Genomic DNA, 15,461 nt, shown 5'->3' on the forward strand with positions numbered 1-15,461 from the left:
CTTTATTGACTAAGCCAAAGCCTTTGACTGTGTGGATCACAAGAAACTGTGGGAAATTCTGAAAGAGATGGGAATACCAGACCACCTGACCTGCCTCTTGAGAAACCTGTATGCAGGTCAGAAAGCAACAGTTAGAACTGGACATGGAACAACAGACTGGTTCCAAATAGGAAAAGGAGAACATCAAGGCTGTATATTGTCACCCTGCTTATTTAACTTATATGCAGAGTACATCATGAGAAACGCCGGACTGGAAGAAACATAAGCTGGAATCAAGATTGCCGGGAGAAATATCAATAACCTCAGATATGCAGATGACACCACCCTTATGGCAGAAAGTGAAGAGGAACTAAAAAGCCTCTTGATGAAAGTAAAAGAGGAGAGTGAAAAAGTTGGCTTAAACCTCAACATTCAGAAAACGAAGATCATGGCATCCGGTCCCATCACTCCATGGGAAATAGATGGAGAAACAGTGGAAACAGTGTCAGAATTTAATTTTGGGGGCTCCAAAATCACTGCAGATGGTGATTGCAGCCATGAAATTAAAAGACGCTTACTCCTTGGAAGAAAAGTTATGACCAACCTAGACAGCATATTCAAAAGCAGAGATATTACTTTGCCGACCAAGGTCCATCTAGTCAAGGCTATGGTTTTTCCAGTAGTCGTGTATGGATATGAGAGTTGGACTGTGAAGAAGGCTGAGCACCAAAGAATTGATGCTTTTGAACTGTGGTGTTGGAGAAGACTCTTGAGAGTCCCTTGGACTGCAAGGAGATCCAACCAGTCCATTCTGAAGGAGATCAACCCTGGGATTTCTTTGGAAGGAATGATGCTAAAGCTGAAACTCCAGTACTTTGGCCACTTCATGCGAAGAGCTGACTCACTGGAAAAGACTTTGATGCAGGGAGGGATTGGGAGCAGGAGAAGAAGGGGACGACCGAGGATGAGATGGCTGGATGGCATTACTGACTTGATGGACGCGAGTCTGAGTGAACTCCAGGAGTTGGCGATGGACAGGGAGGCCTGGTGTGCTGCGATTCATGGGGTTGCAAAGAATTGGACACTACTGAGCGACTGAACTGAACTGAACTGAAGGACAACTGAGGGAACTTTTCTGGTGGTCCAATGATTAATAAGACTTTGGTGCTTCCACTGTAGGGGGTGGGGGTTCCGTCTTTGGTTGAGGAATTAAGACCCCCCTGTATGCCATCATGGTCAACAAGAGTCCGAAATGCAGTACTTGGATGCAATCTCAAAAACGACAGAATGATCTCTGTTCGTTTGCAAGGCAAACCATTCAATATCATGGTAATCCAAGCCTATGCCCCAACCAGTAATGCTGAAGAAGCTGAAGTTGAACCGTTCTATGAAGACTTCCAAAACCGTTTAGAACTAACACCCAAAAAAGATGTCCTTTTCATTATAGGGGACTGGAATGCAAAAGCAGGAAGTCAAGAAGCACTTGGAGTAACAGGCAAATTTGGCCTTGGAGTATGGAATGAAGCAGAGCAAAGGCTAATAGTTTTGCCAAGAGAACACACTGGTCATAGCAAACACCCTCTTCCAACAACATAAGAGAAGATTCTACACATGGACATCACCAGATGGTCAACACTGAAATCAGATTGATTATATTCCTTGCAGCCAAAGATGGAGAAGCTCTATACAGTCAACAAAAACAAGACCGGGAGCTGACTGTGGCTCAGATCATAAACTCCTTATTGCCAAATTCAGACTTTAATTGAAGAAAGTGGGGAAAACCACTAGACCATTCAGGTATGACCTAAATCAAATACAATTATACAGTGGAAGTGAGAAATAGATTTAAGGGACTAGATCTGATAGAGTCCCTGATGAACTATGGAATGAGGTTAGTGACATTGTACAGGAGACAGGGATCAAGACCATCCCCATGGAAAAGAAATGCAAAAAAGCAAACTGGCTGTCCGGGGAGGCCTTACAAATAGCTGTGAAAAGAGAAGTGAAAAGCAAAGGGGAAAAGGAAAGATACAAGCATCTGAATGCAGAGTTCCAAAGAATAGCAAGGAGAGATAAGAAAGCCTTCCTCAGTGATCAATGCAAAGAAAGAGGAAAACAACAGAACGGGAAAGACTAGAGATCTCTTCAAGAAAATTAGAGATACCAAGGGAACATTTCATGCAAAGATGGGCTCGATAAAGGACAGAAATGGTATGGACCTAACAGAAGCAGAAAATATTAAGAAGAGGTGGCAAGAATACACTGAAGAAGTGTACAAAAAAGAGCTTCACGACCCAGATAATCATGATGGTGTGATCACTCACCTAGAGCCAGACATCCTGGAATGTGAAGTCAAGTAGGCCTTAGAAAGCATCACTACGAACAAAACTAGTGGAGGTGATGGAATTCCAGTGGAGCTATTTCAAATCCTGAAAGATGATGCTGTCAGAGTGCTGCACTCAATATGCCAGCAAATTTGGAAAACTCAGCAGTGGCCACAGGACTGGAAAAGGTCAGTTTTCATTGCAATCCCAAAGAAAGGCAATGCCAAAGAATGCTCAAATTACCACACAATTGCACTCATCTCACACGCTAGTTAAGTAATGCTCAAAATACTCCAAGCCAGGCTTTAGCAATACATGAACCGTGAACTTCCAGATGTTCAAGCTGGTTTTAGAAAAGGCAGAGGAACCAGAGATCAAATTGCCAACATCCACTGGATCATCAAAAAAGCAAGAGAGTTTCAGAAAAACACCTATTTCTTCTTTATTGACTATGCCAAAGCCTTTGACTGTGTGGATCACAAGAAACTGTGGAAAATTCTGAAAGAAATGGGAATACCAGACCACCTGACCTGCCTCTTGTGAAATCTGTATGCAGGTCAGAAAGCAACAGTTAGAACTGGACATGGAACAACAGACTGGTTCCAAATAGGAAAAGGAGTACGTCAAGGCTGTATATTGTCACCCTGCTTATTTAACTTATATGCAGAGTACATCATGAGAAATGCTGGGCTGGAAGAAGCACAAGCTGGAATCAAGATTTCCAGGAGAAATATCAATAACCTCAGATATGCAGATGACACCACCCTTATGGCAGAAAGTGAAGAGGAGCTAAAAAGCCTCTTGATGAAAGTTAAAGAGGAGAGTGAAAAAGTTGGCTTAAAGCTCAACATTCAGAAAACGAAGATCATGGCATCTGGTCCCATCACTTCATGGCAAATAGATGGGGAAACAGTGGAAACAGTGTCAGACTTTGTTTTGGGGGGCTCCAAAATCACTGCAGATGGTGACTGCAGCCATGAAATTAAAAGACGCTTACTCCTTGGAAGAAAAGTTACGACCAACCTAGATAGCATATTCAAAAGCAGAGACATTACTTTGCCAACAAAGGTCTGTCTAGTCAAGGCTATGGTTTTTCCTGTGGTCATGTATGGATGTGAGAGTTGGACTACAAAGAGAGCCGAGTGCCGAAGAGTTAATTCTTTTGAACTATGGTGTTGGAGAAGACTCTTGAGAGTCCCTTGGACTGCAAGGAGATCCAACCAGTCCATCCTAAAGGAGATCAGTCCTGGGTGTTCATTGGAAGGACTGATCCTGAAGCTGAAACTCTAGTACTTTGGCCACCTCATGAGAAGAGTTGACTCATTGGAAAAGACCCTGATGCTGGGAGGGATTGGGGGCAGGAGGAGAAGGGGACAACAGAGGATGAGATGGCTGGATGGCATCACCGACTCGATGGACATGAGTTTGAGTGAACTCCGGGAGTTGGCGATGGACAGGGAGGCCTGCCGTGCTGCGATTCAATGGGTCACAAAGAGTCAGACATGACTGAGCGACTGAACTGAACTGAAACTGTATGCCAGGAGGCATGGCCAAAATTTTTTTTAATTTAGGAAAAAAGAAAAGTAAGATCATTTTCCTACATAAACACTATATGATCAAATCCAAGAAAATTAATAATTTATAATAATATACATATCTATCTCATTTGTCCCCCCCAATTCCTTTTATAACCATTTCATCATTTTTTTCAAACCATGAGCTGTAATCGGTTCTTTTTTATTCTAGAAAAGCCTCCTTCACTCTCCTCTTTATTTTTAATTTTTATTTTTTTGGCTGCACTACAGTGGTTCAGACAGTAAAGAATCTGTTTAATCCCTGGATGCGGAAGATCCCGTGGAAGAAGGAAACGGCAACCCATTCCAGTATTCTTGCCTAGAAGATTCTACGGACAGAGGAGCCTGGCGGGCTCAAGTCCATGGGGTCACAGAGTCGAACACGACTGAGTGACTAACACACACACGCAATGGCCAATAGGGATCTCATTTCCCCAACCAGGAATGAACTGGCTCCCCATGCAGTGAAAGCAAGGAGTCTTAAACACTAGACCACCAAGGATGTCCCCACAGTCTCCTTCTTAAGTCATTGAATTTTTTCAGGACTCAGTCATCTTGTAGAACCTTCCTCTTTTTGGACTTGTCAGATTTTTTTCCTTTATGATTAGATTCAGCTTCAGCATTTTTTGTTAGATGTGTGTACCTCTCTATTACACTTTATAAAGGACACATAGCTTAGGTTTTCCTGCTGTTAGTAAAGCTAAATTTGATCACTTGGTTGGGTGGGGCATCACTCCATTTCTACATTTCAGACATCTAACTGTACATTTTCCTTTTGGTATTTGGTAAGTAATCTGAAGGATGATACTCTGAAGCCATATGAACTTTCTATTCCCAACAGTCACACAATCCTTCCCTGAATCTGATTATGTCAGCAGTTATAAACGATGATTCTCTATCACGGCTCCTACACTTATTAGCTGCCATTCTTACCACACCATTTTCTCTGTTGTTTGTTTCACTATGAAATCCAGGTTTTTAAAATTATTAAGGATTTTAAAATTCATTATTACATACTCCATTACCATCATAATTCATTTTTAAGTAGGAATGTATTTGCAGAAATTAGCAACAGTACAAAATACTGATATTTTTGAGAAAACTGAGTTGGGTAAATCAATAATTAAAAACTCTCCCATGGGTCCATGGACTTCTTTTGAAGAAGTAAATCACTGATAATTGACATAGTCATAATGATGCTGTCAACACAAGTGAGCAATGCAGGAGGCATTTACTAAAGGATAAGGAGGACTTGTCATATTGATTTGGGCCATTAATAATCAATGTCCATTTATATCCTATGAGTATTCTGGATTTTTTTTTTAAACCAACATTTTTGTTGATGCTGATCCTGGGAGGGATTGGGGGCAGGAGGAGAAGGGGACGACAGGGGATGAGATGTCTGGATGGCATCACTGACTTGATGGATGTGAGTCTAAGTGAATTCTGGGAGTTGGTGATGGACAGGGAGGCCTGGTGTGCTGTGATTCATGGGGTCGCCAAGAGTCAGACACAGTTGAGTGACTAAACTGAACTGACTGAAATGGTTCCAAGTTTGGCCAGTGGAAACCACTATAACCACCTGGGTCTCTTTGATGTAACCTGTTAGCCCTCAAGTACTTCCCTGTTTTGATTAACCCAAGTTCACTTTATCAGCCCTTTTGGTTTCCCCAAATAGTTTTAATAACTCCTACAATCTAATCCTTCTTTATTTTTTTCTTTTCCCCAAGCCTGATGCCAAATCTTTGCTTTCCTTTGCACTTGTTTCCATGAGGCAAAGAAACAGTGGAGGATACTTTTGTGAGCAACTGTTTTCAAAGGTAAATAGCAGAGTTCTCTCTCACACACACACACAAATAAAGTTAATAATATGGAAATAGTCCCGTAGCACAACTGGGTGTGCTGTAAGAAGCATTCTATTCGCACTCGGCCCACAGCATCCTTACTTTTTATTTGTATTTACATAGTTTGCCAAGCCTCCTGGAAAATGTGAGACTATTTTTGGATGTGAAGTGATGACCGTCACTGAAAATTTCCCTTTCCTGTGGATGTAGTGTATGTGAACCAGATCAAACCTCAGCCTAGGTCAAGTATGTCCACTCTCCAGGACCTGGCCCTCTCAGCTCAGAACTTAATGCAACTCTGGCAGCGGCTTGGAGCAGGTGTACCATTTCAACCCAAAGAACTCCTTTACACGGCTTCAGGTTGCTCTGTTCATCACCATTTCCTAAAGAGGTCTCCTGACCACTGTTCTAAGTTAGGCCTTTAGGATGGACTCAGTTGTGTTTCCTCCAAAATTCATAGGTTGAAGCCAAAACCTCCAATGTGACTATTTGGAGACAAGGCGTTTACAGAGTAAGTTTAAATGAGGTCATAACCGTTGGGCCCCTAATGTGATATAACTAGTTTTCTTGGATCTGAAGAATAGGCTTCAACAGAGAACCAAGAACTCTTCTGGAATCTGTTTCACAGATTCAAAATCAATTCTTTCCTCTTAGGGAACAAAAATGCAACCATGTAGTTTAAGGCTACCCAACATAGAATCTTAGCCACTTCATGTTTTTAAAGGGTATGACTGTGAATTAGCCTATGTTATTCACTGCCCAGAATAAACTAGAAGTGTTTGCAGACCTCTGACCTGGCCTCTTTACACAGGCTTCTTTCCAAAATTCTACCTAGTACAGAAATGTTGAAAAAACTACCTTCAGAAGACCAACTTCGAACAAGAATTCAGAACTAAAACAGCTTTTTAATGATCTTTCATATTGAATCTGGGTCTCCTGCATTGCAGGCAGATTCTTTACCACCTGAGCCACTAGGGGAGCCTAATAGGTATTTAGTAAACAGTTTTAGACATATTTTACAATAAACAAAAAGCTTCTGCTAAATGCCCTTGTGTGTATGAACATATCATGAAATCAAAACGCAAAAACTTCAAACATTTAAAACTTTATTGCTGGAATAGCAAACTTCATAAAGACACCTTTTGAAAGTACATAGACAATGACAAGCAAAATAAACAGGAAACTCTGACAGAAGAAAAGCAAAGACTGTTACTATCATGCATATACAGTCAAACTAATACCAAACCAAACAGGTACATTGAAGAATATATGGGGTCATGGGTCATGCAATCCAAGGAGACTTATTCCAAATGTTTGAGTTTCAGAGGGGTTCTTTTTTGGGGGGGTGGGGGGGTGGGTAGGGTAATTTCCTCCTAATACATAAAATAGAAATATTTAGATGAGAAGCAGACCGATGACTGTAAGGTCAATTTTATTTTCTTCTCCAAGCATAGAAATCTACATTATTGGCCAAAAGAAGTTCAAGAAGCAGTGATCAAAAATCTAAACACAGAAGAGAGGAAACAAACTCTAGATTCAATCTGTGCTATCCTTATAACCAACTACCACTACTTCATAGATACTACGTCCAGTGTGTTACATTAGTTCAGATGAGCTAAGAAGAGAAAAAGCCAGAACAGCCTCTACCATGTATTTCCGCCCCCCTCCCCTTGGCTATGTTTTCTGAAGCCTAAAAAGTTCTATCACTATCCGGCAAGCACGCGGTTTGCTCTATTTTTGAATACAGTGAAAATTCATATAAATGAGCGCCAAGGTCTAGCCACCTTTCCTACGGATCATTAGTGCCCGATCGAGCTGCTGCTAAAGGAATAGGAGTAAGAGTAGGAGGAGTTCCCTGTGGCATCGAAGCTTCCTCTCCGGGACCCACTGCGGGAGCCGGAGCGGGAGCCCGAGCGGGACCCGGAGCGGGAGCCCGAGCGGGAGCCCGGGGCAGAGGACACGTTGTAGGGGCTAGGCAAGCCCTTGGAGGACACAGAGGCGGCCTCCAGCAGGCGCAGGCCGGTGACGTCTTCCACCATGGAGCGGTTGATGGCATCCTTGTAGGATATTTTCAGCTTGGTTTTGGGGCAGGTCAGGATCTTGCCATAGGTGCTGGTGTCTTGCAGCCTCTGAGCTGCCCGGCCGTCGATGTACCCCTTCCTGATGGCTTCCTCCATGCTTATCCTCCCTTGTACTTCGGGGTCCACCAGGCCCCCCGTGAGGTACTGGAACTCCAGGAAGCGCTGGCCGGCCTCATAGGGAAGCCACTTTTCCTTCACCGCCTCTGCCGCCGACATCTTCTTCTTGCCCTTCACTCCTTCAAAGCCAATGAAGGCTTTCTGAGCGGGCTTCAGCCTGGTGGCCATATCCTGGTCAATCAGGCCCTGGGAGACTGCATCCTGGAGAGACAGCTTCTGGCCCGTGGTCGGGTGGATGATGCCGCCCGTGCAGGCCTGAGCCTCCAAAAGCCGCTGCCCGCTGATGCTGTCAACGATGCCCCGCTCTATCCCTTCCGAAATGGAGATCTTCTCCAGGTTTTCCGTGTCGAAGATGGCTGCGATGGGGCTGGATTCTTCCAGGGGCTCAGACAGGGAGCTGCTCCTGATGGTTAAATTCCTGATGCTGGAGATGGTGGAGATCTTACTGACGGTCTCGTGTCGAGAGCCGCCAAAGACATCATCACTGAGGCCACCCCCGGTGCTGCTGCTGCCGCCCACGCCGCCGCCCATGCCGCCACCCACGCCACTGCCCACGCCGTTCTTCAGGGAGATCATATCAGCGAACTGAGTGAGGCTGAGGCTGCCCGACCGGTACTGCTCGAAGAACTTCCTGTCGATGAGGCCCTTGTCGATAGTGTCTTGGATGTCGTACTGACTGCCTGTCTTCCTGTCCACCAGGACCACCCGAGTGGAGCCGTCCGAGCCGGTGATGGTTATTTCCTCCCACTCGCACTCCTGCTCACATAGCTCTTTGAAGGTGTCGTAGTCTATGAGGCCCTTCTTGTAGGCCTCCTGCACGGACATCTCCTTGTTGGTTTCCGGGTCCACGATGACCACTCTGCGCTTCCTGAGGGTGTTCTTCTGGGAGGTCTGCACCTGTTTCTTCTTCTCTTTCAGGGGAAGGAGACAGAGGCCAGTTTCCTCATCTTTGATGCACCTTTCTTTCAGCTGCAGATACGTAAGGTTTTCTTCAGTGTTCGGGTCGAAGAAGCCTTTGGTATCGTCACTCGGATCTGAGAGAATCTCACTGAGCTCCTCGTTGAAGTAGCCCCTCTTGTAGGCGATGTCGACGGGCAGGCGATGGCTCTCCTTCGGGTCGATGATCCCGCCGGTTGCAATCTGCGCTTCCAGCAGGCGGATGCCGTGGCCCTTTTCAATGAGCTCCTTGTTCATGGCTTGGAACAGGGAGATGATGTTTCCCGTTTCAGGGTCATTGTACCCGGTGACGGCTCGTTCTGCAGACAGGAGCTTCTCCTTGAACTCGATGCCCACCAGGCCCCGTTTGTAGGCTTCCTCCACCGGTAACCTCAAGTTGCTCACGGGATCCACGATGAAGCCAGTTGCCGCCTGCGCTTCCAGCAGCTCCAGGGCGGTGCCGGGGCGGACCAAGCCGATTTTCATGGCCTCGTAGATGCCGAGCTTCTGCTTCGTGGTCTCATTGTAGATGCCGGCAATGCAGCTCGAACCCTGGAGGAAGTCCTTAATTCTCTCGCCAACCTCGTCGTAAGAAATCTGACCCGACTCCAGTTCGTTGACAGTGGACGGTCTCAATATGCCAGAGTCGACCAGCTCAGAGACGGTCACGGGCTGTCTGATTCCCTGGAAGGACATGCTTCTCTTCTGCACTGATAGCAGAAGCAGTCCGGTGTGTGGCTCGATTCTGCACCGCTCCCTCAGCTGCATGTAGCTGACCTTCTTTTTGGTGACTGGATCCACGAAGTTCTTCTGACTATCCCGGGGGTCGTTCAGGGAACGATACAGATCTCTGTCAATCAGCCCGCGGGCCAAGGCCACATCTTTTGGCAAAAAGACGCTGTTCACGGGGTCCACCACACCCCCCGAAGCGATCTGGGCTTCCAGCAGACGCATTCCAGTCTCTCGATCAATCAGATTTTTCTTGATGGCCTCTGACACAGACACGGTCTTGCCGGAAAACGGGTCATCAAAGCCGGTGACGGCTTTCTCTGCCGTGTAGATCTGCTGGCGGTCGTCGAAGTCGATGAGGTCCCGCGCGATGGCATTGTCCACCGTCAGCTTCTCGTTCCTGTGGGGGTCGATTATACCACCCGTGGCTGCCTGGGCTTCCAGGAGCATGACTGTGGATTCCGGGGTGATCAACTTCTTTCTCTTGGCCTCCACCAAGGAGTACTTTTCCTTCGGGGAAGCGGACGCCCCGGCAATGGCTCCCGCTCCCCGAAGGAAAGGCTGGAGCTCCGAAGCGACTTCCTCCACGGACTTCTTCCCCTTCAGCAGCTTGTCCAGGGTCGCCCTGTCAATCAGCTGGCACTCGTGCAGCTGCACGGCTGTCACCTTCTTCCTCAGCCCATCGAACACCAGCTTGGAGGAGTCCACGGACCACTCGTACTCGGTCTGGGTCTCACGGTGGGACCCATAGGGGCGCTGCTTGAGCCTGTCTATCTCCCTCTGCAGCCGGCAGCGCTCCGTCTCCAGCTGGGACTGCGTCTCCCGGCTGGAGTCCTCCAGCTTCCGCCGGCACCTCTCCTCGATCCGCTTGATCTCCGCCTGCAGCCTTTCGATCTCGCTCCGAAGGCTGTTCTTCTCTCTCTCGCTCTTCTCTCGCTCTGACTCGATCTTCCTGATGGCCTCCTCCTTGCGGGAGTACTGCGTCTTCCACTGGTTCAGGTCATTCTGGATCTGCTGTTTCTCACACTCCAGGCGCTGCTTCACCCTGCTTTCCGCCTCCAGAGCTGTTTTGGCGCGACTCAGCTCCTCCTCCAGCCTCTGCAGCCTGGCCTTGTCTTGTTCCAGGACTTTGATTTTCACCAGGAGACTCTCCCTCTCCTGCACCACCTGAGTGCACTGATTCTTGGATTCCTGAATCCTATTAGATGCCTAAAATGCAAAAAGAAAGAAATGGAAAAAAAAAATAATGGTTTCATCACATCATAGGACTATCACCATTTCACCTCTTTTCCTATATTTGTACAACATATAGTTACTTATTTGCCCTTTCCCTCTTTCCTTAGTTGTACTGTTATTTTATCTTACAAGTTCGTGGGAAAAAAAAAAAGTCTGAACATATATGTTGCCACTTTGATAAATGGCTTCTATACTTACTATACTTTTCCATAGGAGATACGAGCAGTTGTATACCTGGTTTACTCTTAATGGTAATTATGGTTTGAACAAATATGGTGAATTTTTTTCCAGGTTATCACACCTGCTGTACCTACATGCCACCTGTTACAGCTATATTGATGTGTTTAATAAAGCTATACAAATCTATGGACACATCCACCCCTGCACCCCCAGCCCCACACAAATATTGTTTACAGAAGTCAAACGTGTTAGAAGTTCAAGAAGTGTTAAAATTAGGGGTTAAAAGAAAAGCCAAACAAAAAGAAACATATTAGGGCCAGGATGAAAAGAGCATAGAATAATGCATGCAGAAAAATCATGAAAAGCAAGCAAGAAAAGTGATTTAAAAATTGTATAGAAAGCGTGCAATTTAACATGGCTCAAAAAGCCCTTTAATGTGGCTTTTATTTAGGAAGATTTTAACTACAAACATAGGTCACAGCTCATAAGGTAAGAGCTGCCGTCTTCTAGAAAACAGCGTGGAACATCGAGAGGAAGAGATGTCAGCTCTTACACCCGGTGGAGGCTCGAAAGGCAGAGCCAGCGTGGGTTACAAAGAGAACACCGGTGAGAGAAGAGACGGGCCAACTGCACCGCAATCACTCCACCGCAGGTCTGATGAGGACAGACAGCAGCAAAGAGAAAACGTGAGAGGGCTGCAAGCCTTCAGCCCGGCAGAGAGGACCGCGGAGGGGATTAGTGGAGCAGCAACAAGCGGCGATCAAATATTTGTGAATACCTCTAAGGCCTGCTTTTGGAATCTCTCAATTTCCTGTCTCAAGTTTTCCCTCTCTCTCTGTAAATCGTTAATCAGGCCCTGCAGCTCCAGCGTGCGGTTGTTGCTGATCTGCAGCTGGCTCCGGAGCTCTGCGATGGTGGCGTTCTTGTCGTGGTCGGCCTCACTGCGGCCCCGCCGGAGGTCATCGTATTCCAGCCGGAGCTGACGGAGCTCCTCCTCCAGCATCAGGTGCTCCTTGGTGAGGCTCTCGGTCAGCGACTGCAGCCGCTCGATCTCGATCTTGCTCTCGTTCAGGCTCCGGCTCTTGTCCTCGATGGCCTTCTGGAAGTGCTCGTTGCGCGCCTGCGCCTGCCTGACGCTCTCCTGCTCCTGCAGCAGCTGCCGCCGCAGGGCCTCAGCCTCAGAGGCCAGCCTCCGCAGCTCGTCCTGGGTCCTCTGTTTCTCCCGCAGGTGGCCGTCCAGCACGTCCCGCTGCTGCCGCAGCTCGTCCTCACTCCGCTTCTTCACAATGGACGCCTGCTCCAGCTGCTGGGTCAGGCTGGTGACCTTGATTGCCTGCTCCTTCAGGGTCCTCCGCAGGCCCTCCAGCTCCTCCTCCAGCTTCTTCCTCTTGGAGGAGTCTTCGGAGGCCGCCCTCTTCAGCCTGGCCAGCTCCTCCTCCGCCTTCTGTTTCTGCAGCTGCAGCTCCTTCAGGGATGTCTGGAAGCGGGCAATGTCTTGGTCCCGGACGGTCCTCTCCTGGGACACCCGCTCATAGTCCAGCCTCAGGCGCAGCAGCTCCTGTTCTTGCACCTTCAGCTTGCTGATGGTCTCCGTGGCGCTGCTGTGAGCTTTCTGCAGCTCGCCCTGCGCCCTCTGTAGCCTGGCATTTTCATCCTCCAGGCACTTCCTCTGGCTGGCTTCCGTCTCGATCAGCTGCTTCAACCTGTCGATCTCCTTGTTTTTGTCCTGGATCGTCTTGGCAGCGTCGTCCAGAGACTGCTTGTACCTGGCGCTCTCTTCCGTCCGCATCTGCGTCACCTGCCTGAGCTCAATCTCCAGCTGCTGTTTCCGCTGCGACATCTCCAGGCCAGTGGTCTTCTGCTGTTGGACGTTCTCTTCGACCCTCCTGAGGGTCTCCGTGGTCTGGGCCAGAGTGTTCTTCAGCCTCTTGACTTCTTCTGAGAGGCTCCGGTTTTCCCTGGTGAGGGTGTCTATCTGGGCCCGGTAGCCGCTGGTGTCCTCTTCTTTTTGCAGGGTGAGCTGGTGGATGGTCGTCTTGGTGATGTTGATCTCCGTCTCGAACTGGTTCTTTAAGCTGATGATTTCCTCGTCGTAATTGGCCCTTACCTTAGCCAGTTCATTTTCGTATTCCCAGCGGCGCTTGGCCTCCTCCTGAAACTCAGCTTTGAGCCTTTCGATCTCCTTGTTTTTGTCCTGGATGGTCTTGGCCGCCTCCTCCAGGGACTGCTTGTGCCTGGCGTTGTCCTCGGAGCGCTGCTGGATGACCTGCTTCAGCTCTATCTCCAGGTGCTGCTTCTTCTGCAGCATCTCGGAGCCGCAGGCCTTCTGCTGCAGGGCATCCTCCTCGGCCCGCCTCCGCTGCTCCGTGGTCTGCAGGATGCTGTCGTTGAGACGGACGATCTCCTCCTTCAGATCTCGGTTCTCCCTCGAGAGCCTATCGAGCTGGTTGCGGAGGTTTTTGGAATCATCCTCTTTCTGCATGGATATCTCTTTGATGGTAGTCTTGGTGATGTTAATCTCTGTTTCATACTTGTTCCTTAAATTACTCATCTCCTCATTATAGTGGTTTCTTACCTTGGCCAGCTCACTCTCATACTCTCTCTTCCGGGCACCCTCCTCTTGCAGCAGCACTCTCAGCCTCTCTATCTCGAACTCCTTCTCCTTGATGGCCTTCTCAGACTCCATCTTCTGCCAGCCGAGGCTCTCCTTCTCGTTCTGCCGCGCTTTCTGCAGCTGGTCGTAGTCGCTCTTCTGCTGGTCAAACCTGTCCTCCACGGCCTTTCTCCTGCGCTTCTCATCCTCAATCTCATACGTCAGCCGTGTGATCTTCTCGTTGAGGTCTTTGATCTGCCCATAGCACTTGTCTAGGTTTTGCTTGGCCGACTTGCCATCCAGCTCGGCCTGTCTCTTCAGCTCCTCCAGGCTCACGAGCTTAGCTTTGAACTGGGAGCACTCTGCCTGGTATTTCTGCAGGTTCTGATCCAGGAATTTGTTCTTATTGCAGTTCTCCGAGTTGGCGTCTCGGGCCAGCCTGAGCTCCTCTTCCAGAACTTCGATCTTGGTATTTTTCAGCTGTGGAAGGGAAACCGGAGAGGGTGTTGAAAGAAACATACCTCGACATCGTAAGAAAGAAGTGGTACTTCCTCCCCAGCAGACCCAGGTGCTTTCTTCACTTCTTGTTACACAACTACACACGCACACACAGACAAGCACATAAAGAATGATACAAGGCAAAAGCTACTTGGCAAAAAAACTCAAGAAATCCGTACTCTTGTCATTCTTCCATTGGGTGCTTGCATGATCTTAGTAAGGGACTTACCCTCTTTGAGTTTCAGCTTCCTTCAATATCTACAAATGAAGGAATTTCTTTCAAGACCAAAAGCTTATGATTTCCTAAATTATGCGTCCTTAATTTCCAGGCATAAAGTAAGCTTCCATATAAACTCAGCACAAGCATTAGAAACGAGAAGTAAATTCAACAATCACCTGATGTGAAAAATTCAAATCCAGCGAGTCCTGGGTGTTCTTAATTTCACACAAAGAAATAAAGCTAATTCCTTGACCAAACGTTAAATGAAATTCCTGGGGGTTTTGGCAAAGTAAAATAGCTATAATTTTGAAAATATGACCTCAGTCCATTTCGTGCAGTGAACTGGAGAATAGGACTGATACCTGATTTATGAACGAACTGTATTACACTATTTAGAGGAAATACAGTTTTACCAAGGAGCGTCCATGTTAAAACGAGGCAGTGAAAAAAAAAGGGCATGTATACACTGCTATATTTAAAATGGATAACCAACAAAGACCTGCTGTGCAGCACATGGAACTCTGCTCCATGATATGTGGCAGCCTGGAAGGGAGGAGGCCTTGCGGGAGAAGAGGCACATGTGTATGTATGGCTGAGTCCCTTCACTGTTCATGTGAAACGATTACAACATTGTTTGCTACTCGGCTGTACCCCAATGCAAACGAAAAAGTTAAACCCAAAGAGGCAGTAATAATTAAGTTCCATTCTATTTTCTTTTCAATCGTCCATGGAAATAAAGTGAGTATATTACCTTCAGATCTTCCAAACTCTTCAGCATCTCACTTAAGAATCTGTAATAGTCTCCGGACCTTGTAAGAAGCTCTATGTACCGAGCATGCATATCTGCAGCCTTGGAGGAAAGATACGCAAGGACCAGTCAATGACATTGCATTCACAAGAAGCCCAATGCGAGCTGACCAATTCTGTTTCTAAACAGTCCAATAGTGAAATTACAGCTTAAAGAGTGAGCTCCCTCTTTTCATCTGTGCTAATTCCAAAATCCAATAAAACAATAAAGTGCAATAAAACCAAGGGCCTATACCATGCATTTTATCTTCATCCCTCTAGGGTATGCCCCCTAAACCATCTGATATGGGTGATGCTCTGATATCTTTGAGAAGAAGTTGTCTTTAGAAATTGATTAGATATT

At 47.1% G+C, this 15,461-nt stretch overlaps 1 protein-coding gene across 2 annotated transcripts in view; it reads right to left on the bottom strand.

The window, feature by feature from the left end:
* Nucleotides 1-6,810: 6,810 nt before the first annotated feature.
* The window catches only part of DSP (desmoplakin), a 43,905-nt gene continuing 35,254 nt past the window's right edge, over nucleotides 6,811-15,461 (bottom strand). Inside the window, exons 22-24 of one of the 2 annotated variants that reach the window (XM_069564272.1) lie at nucleotides 15,063-15,161; nucleotides 13,576-14,073; nucleotides 6,811-10,793 (exon numbers count right to left, since the gene is read on the bottom strand). In XM_069564272.1, the coding sequence (XP_069420373.1) occupies nucleotides 7,521-10,793; nucleotides 13,576-14,073; nucleotides 15,063-15,161 (3,870 nt within the window). In that variant the 3' untranslated portion in view covers nucleotides 6,811-7,520. Of the gene's footprint in view, nucleotides 10,794-11,778; nucleotides 14,074-15,062; nucleotides 15,162-15,461 lie in introns of both variants that reach the window. The other variant, XM_069564271.1, reaches the window with a different exon arrangement.

The sequence above is a fragment of the Ovis canadensis genome, chromosome 20 (genome assembly GCF_042477335.2).
Source record: "Ovis canadensis isolate MfBH-ARS-UI-01 breed Bighorn chromosome 20, ARS-UI_OviCan_v2, whole genome shotgun sequence".
Lineage (NCBI taxonomy): Eukaryota > Metazoa > Chordata > Mammalia > Artiodactyla > Bovidae > Ovis > Ovis canadensis.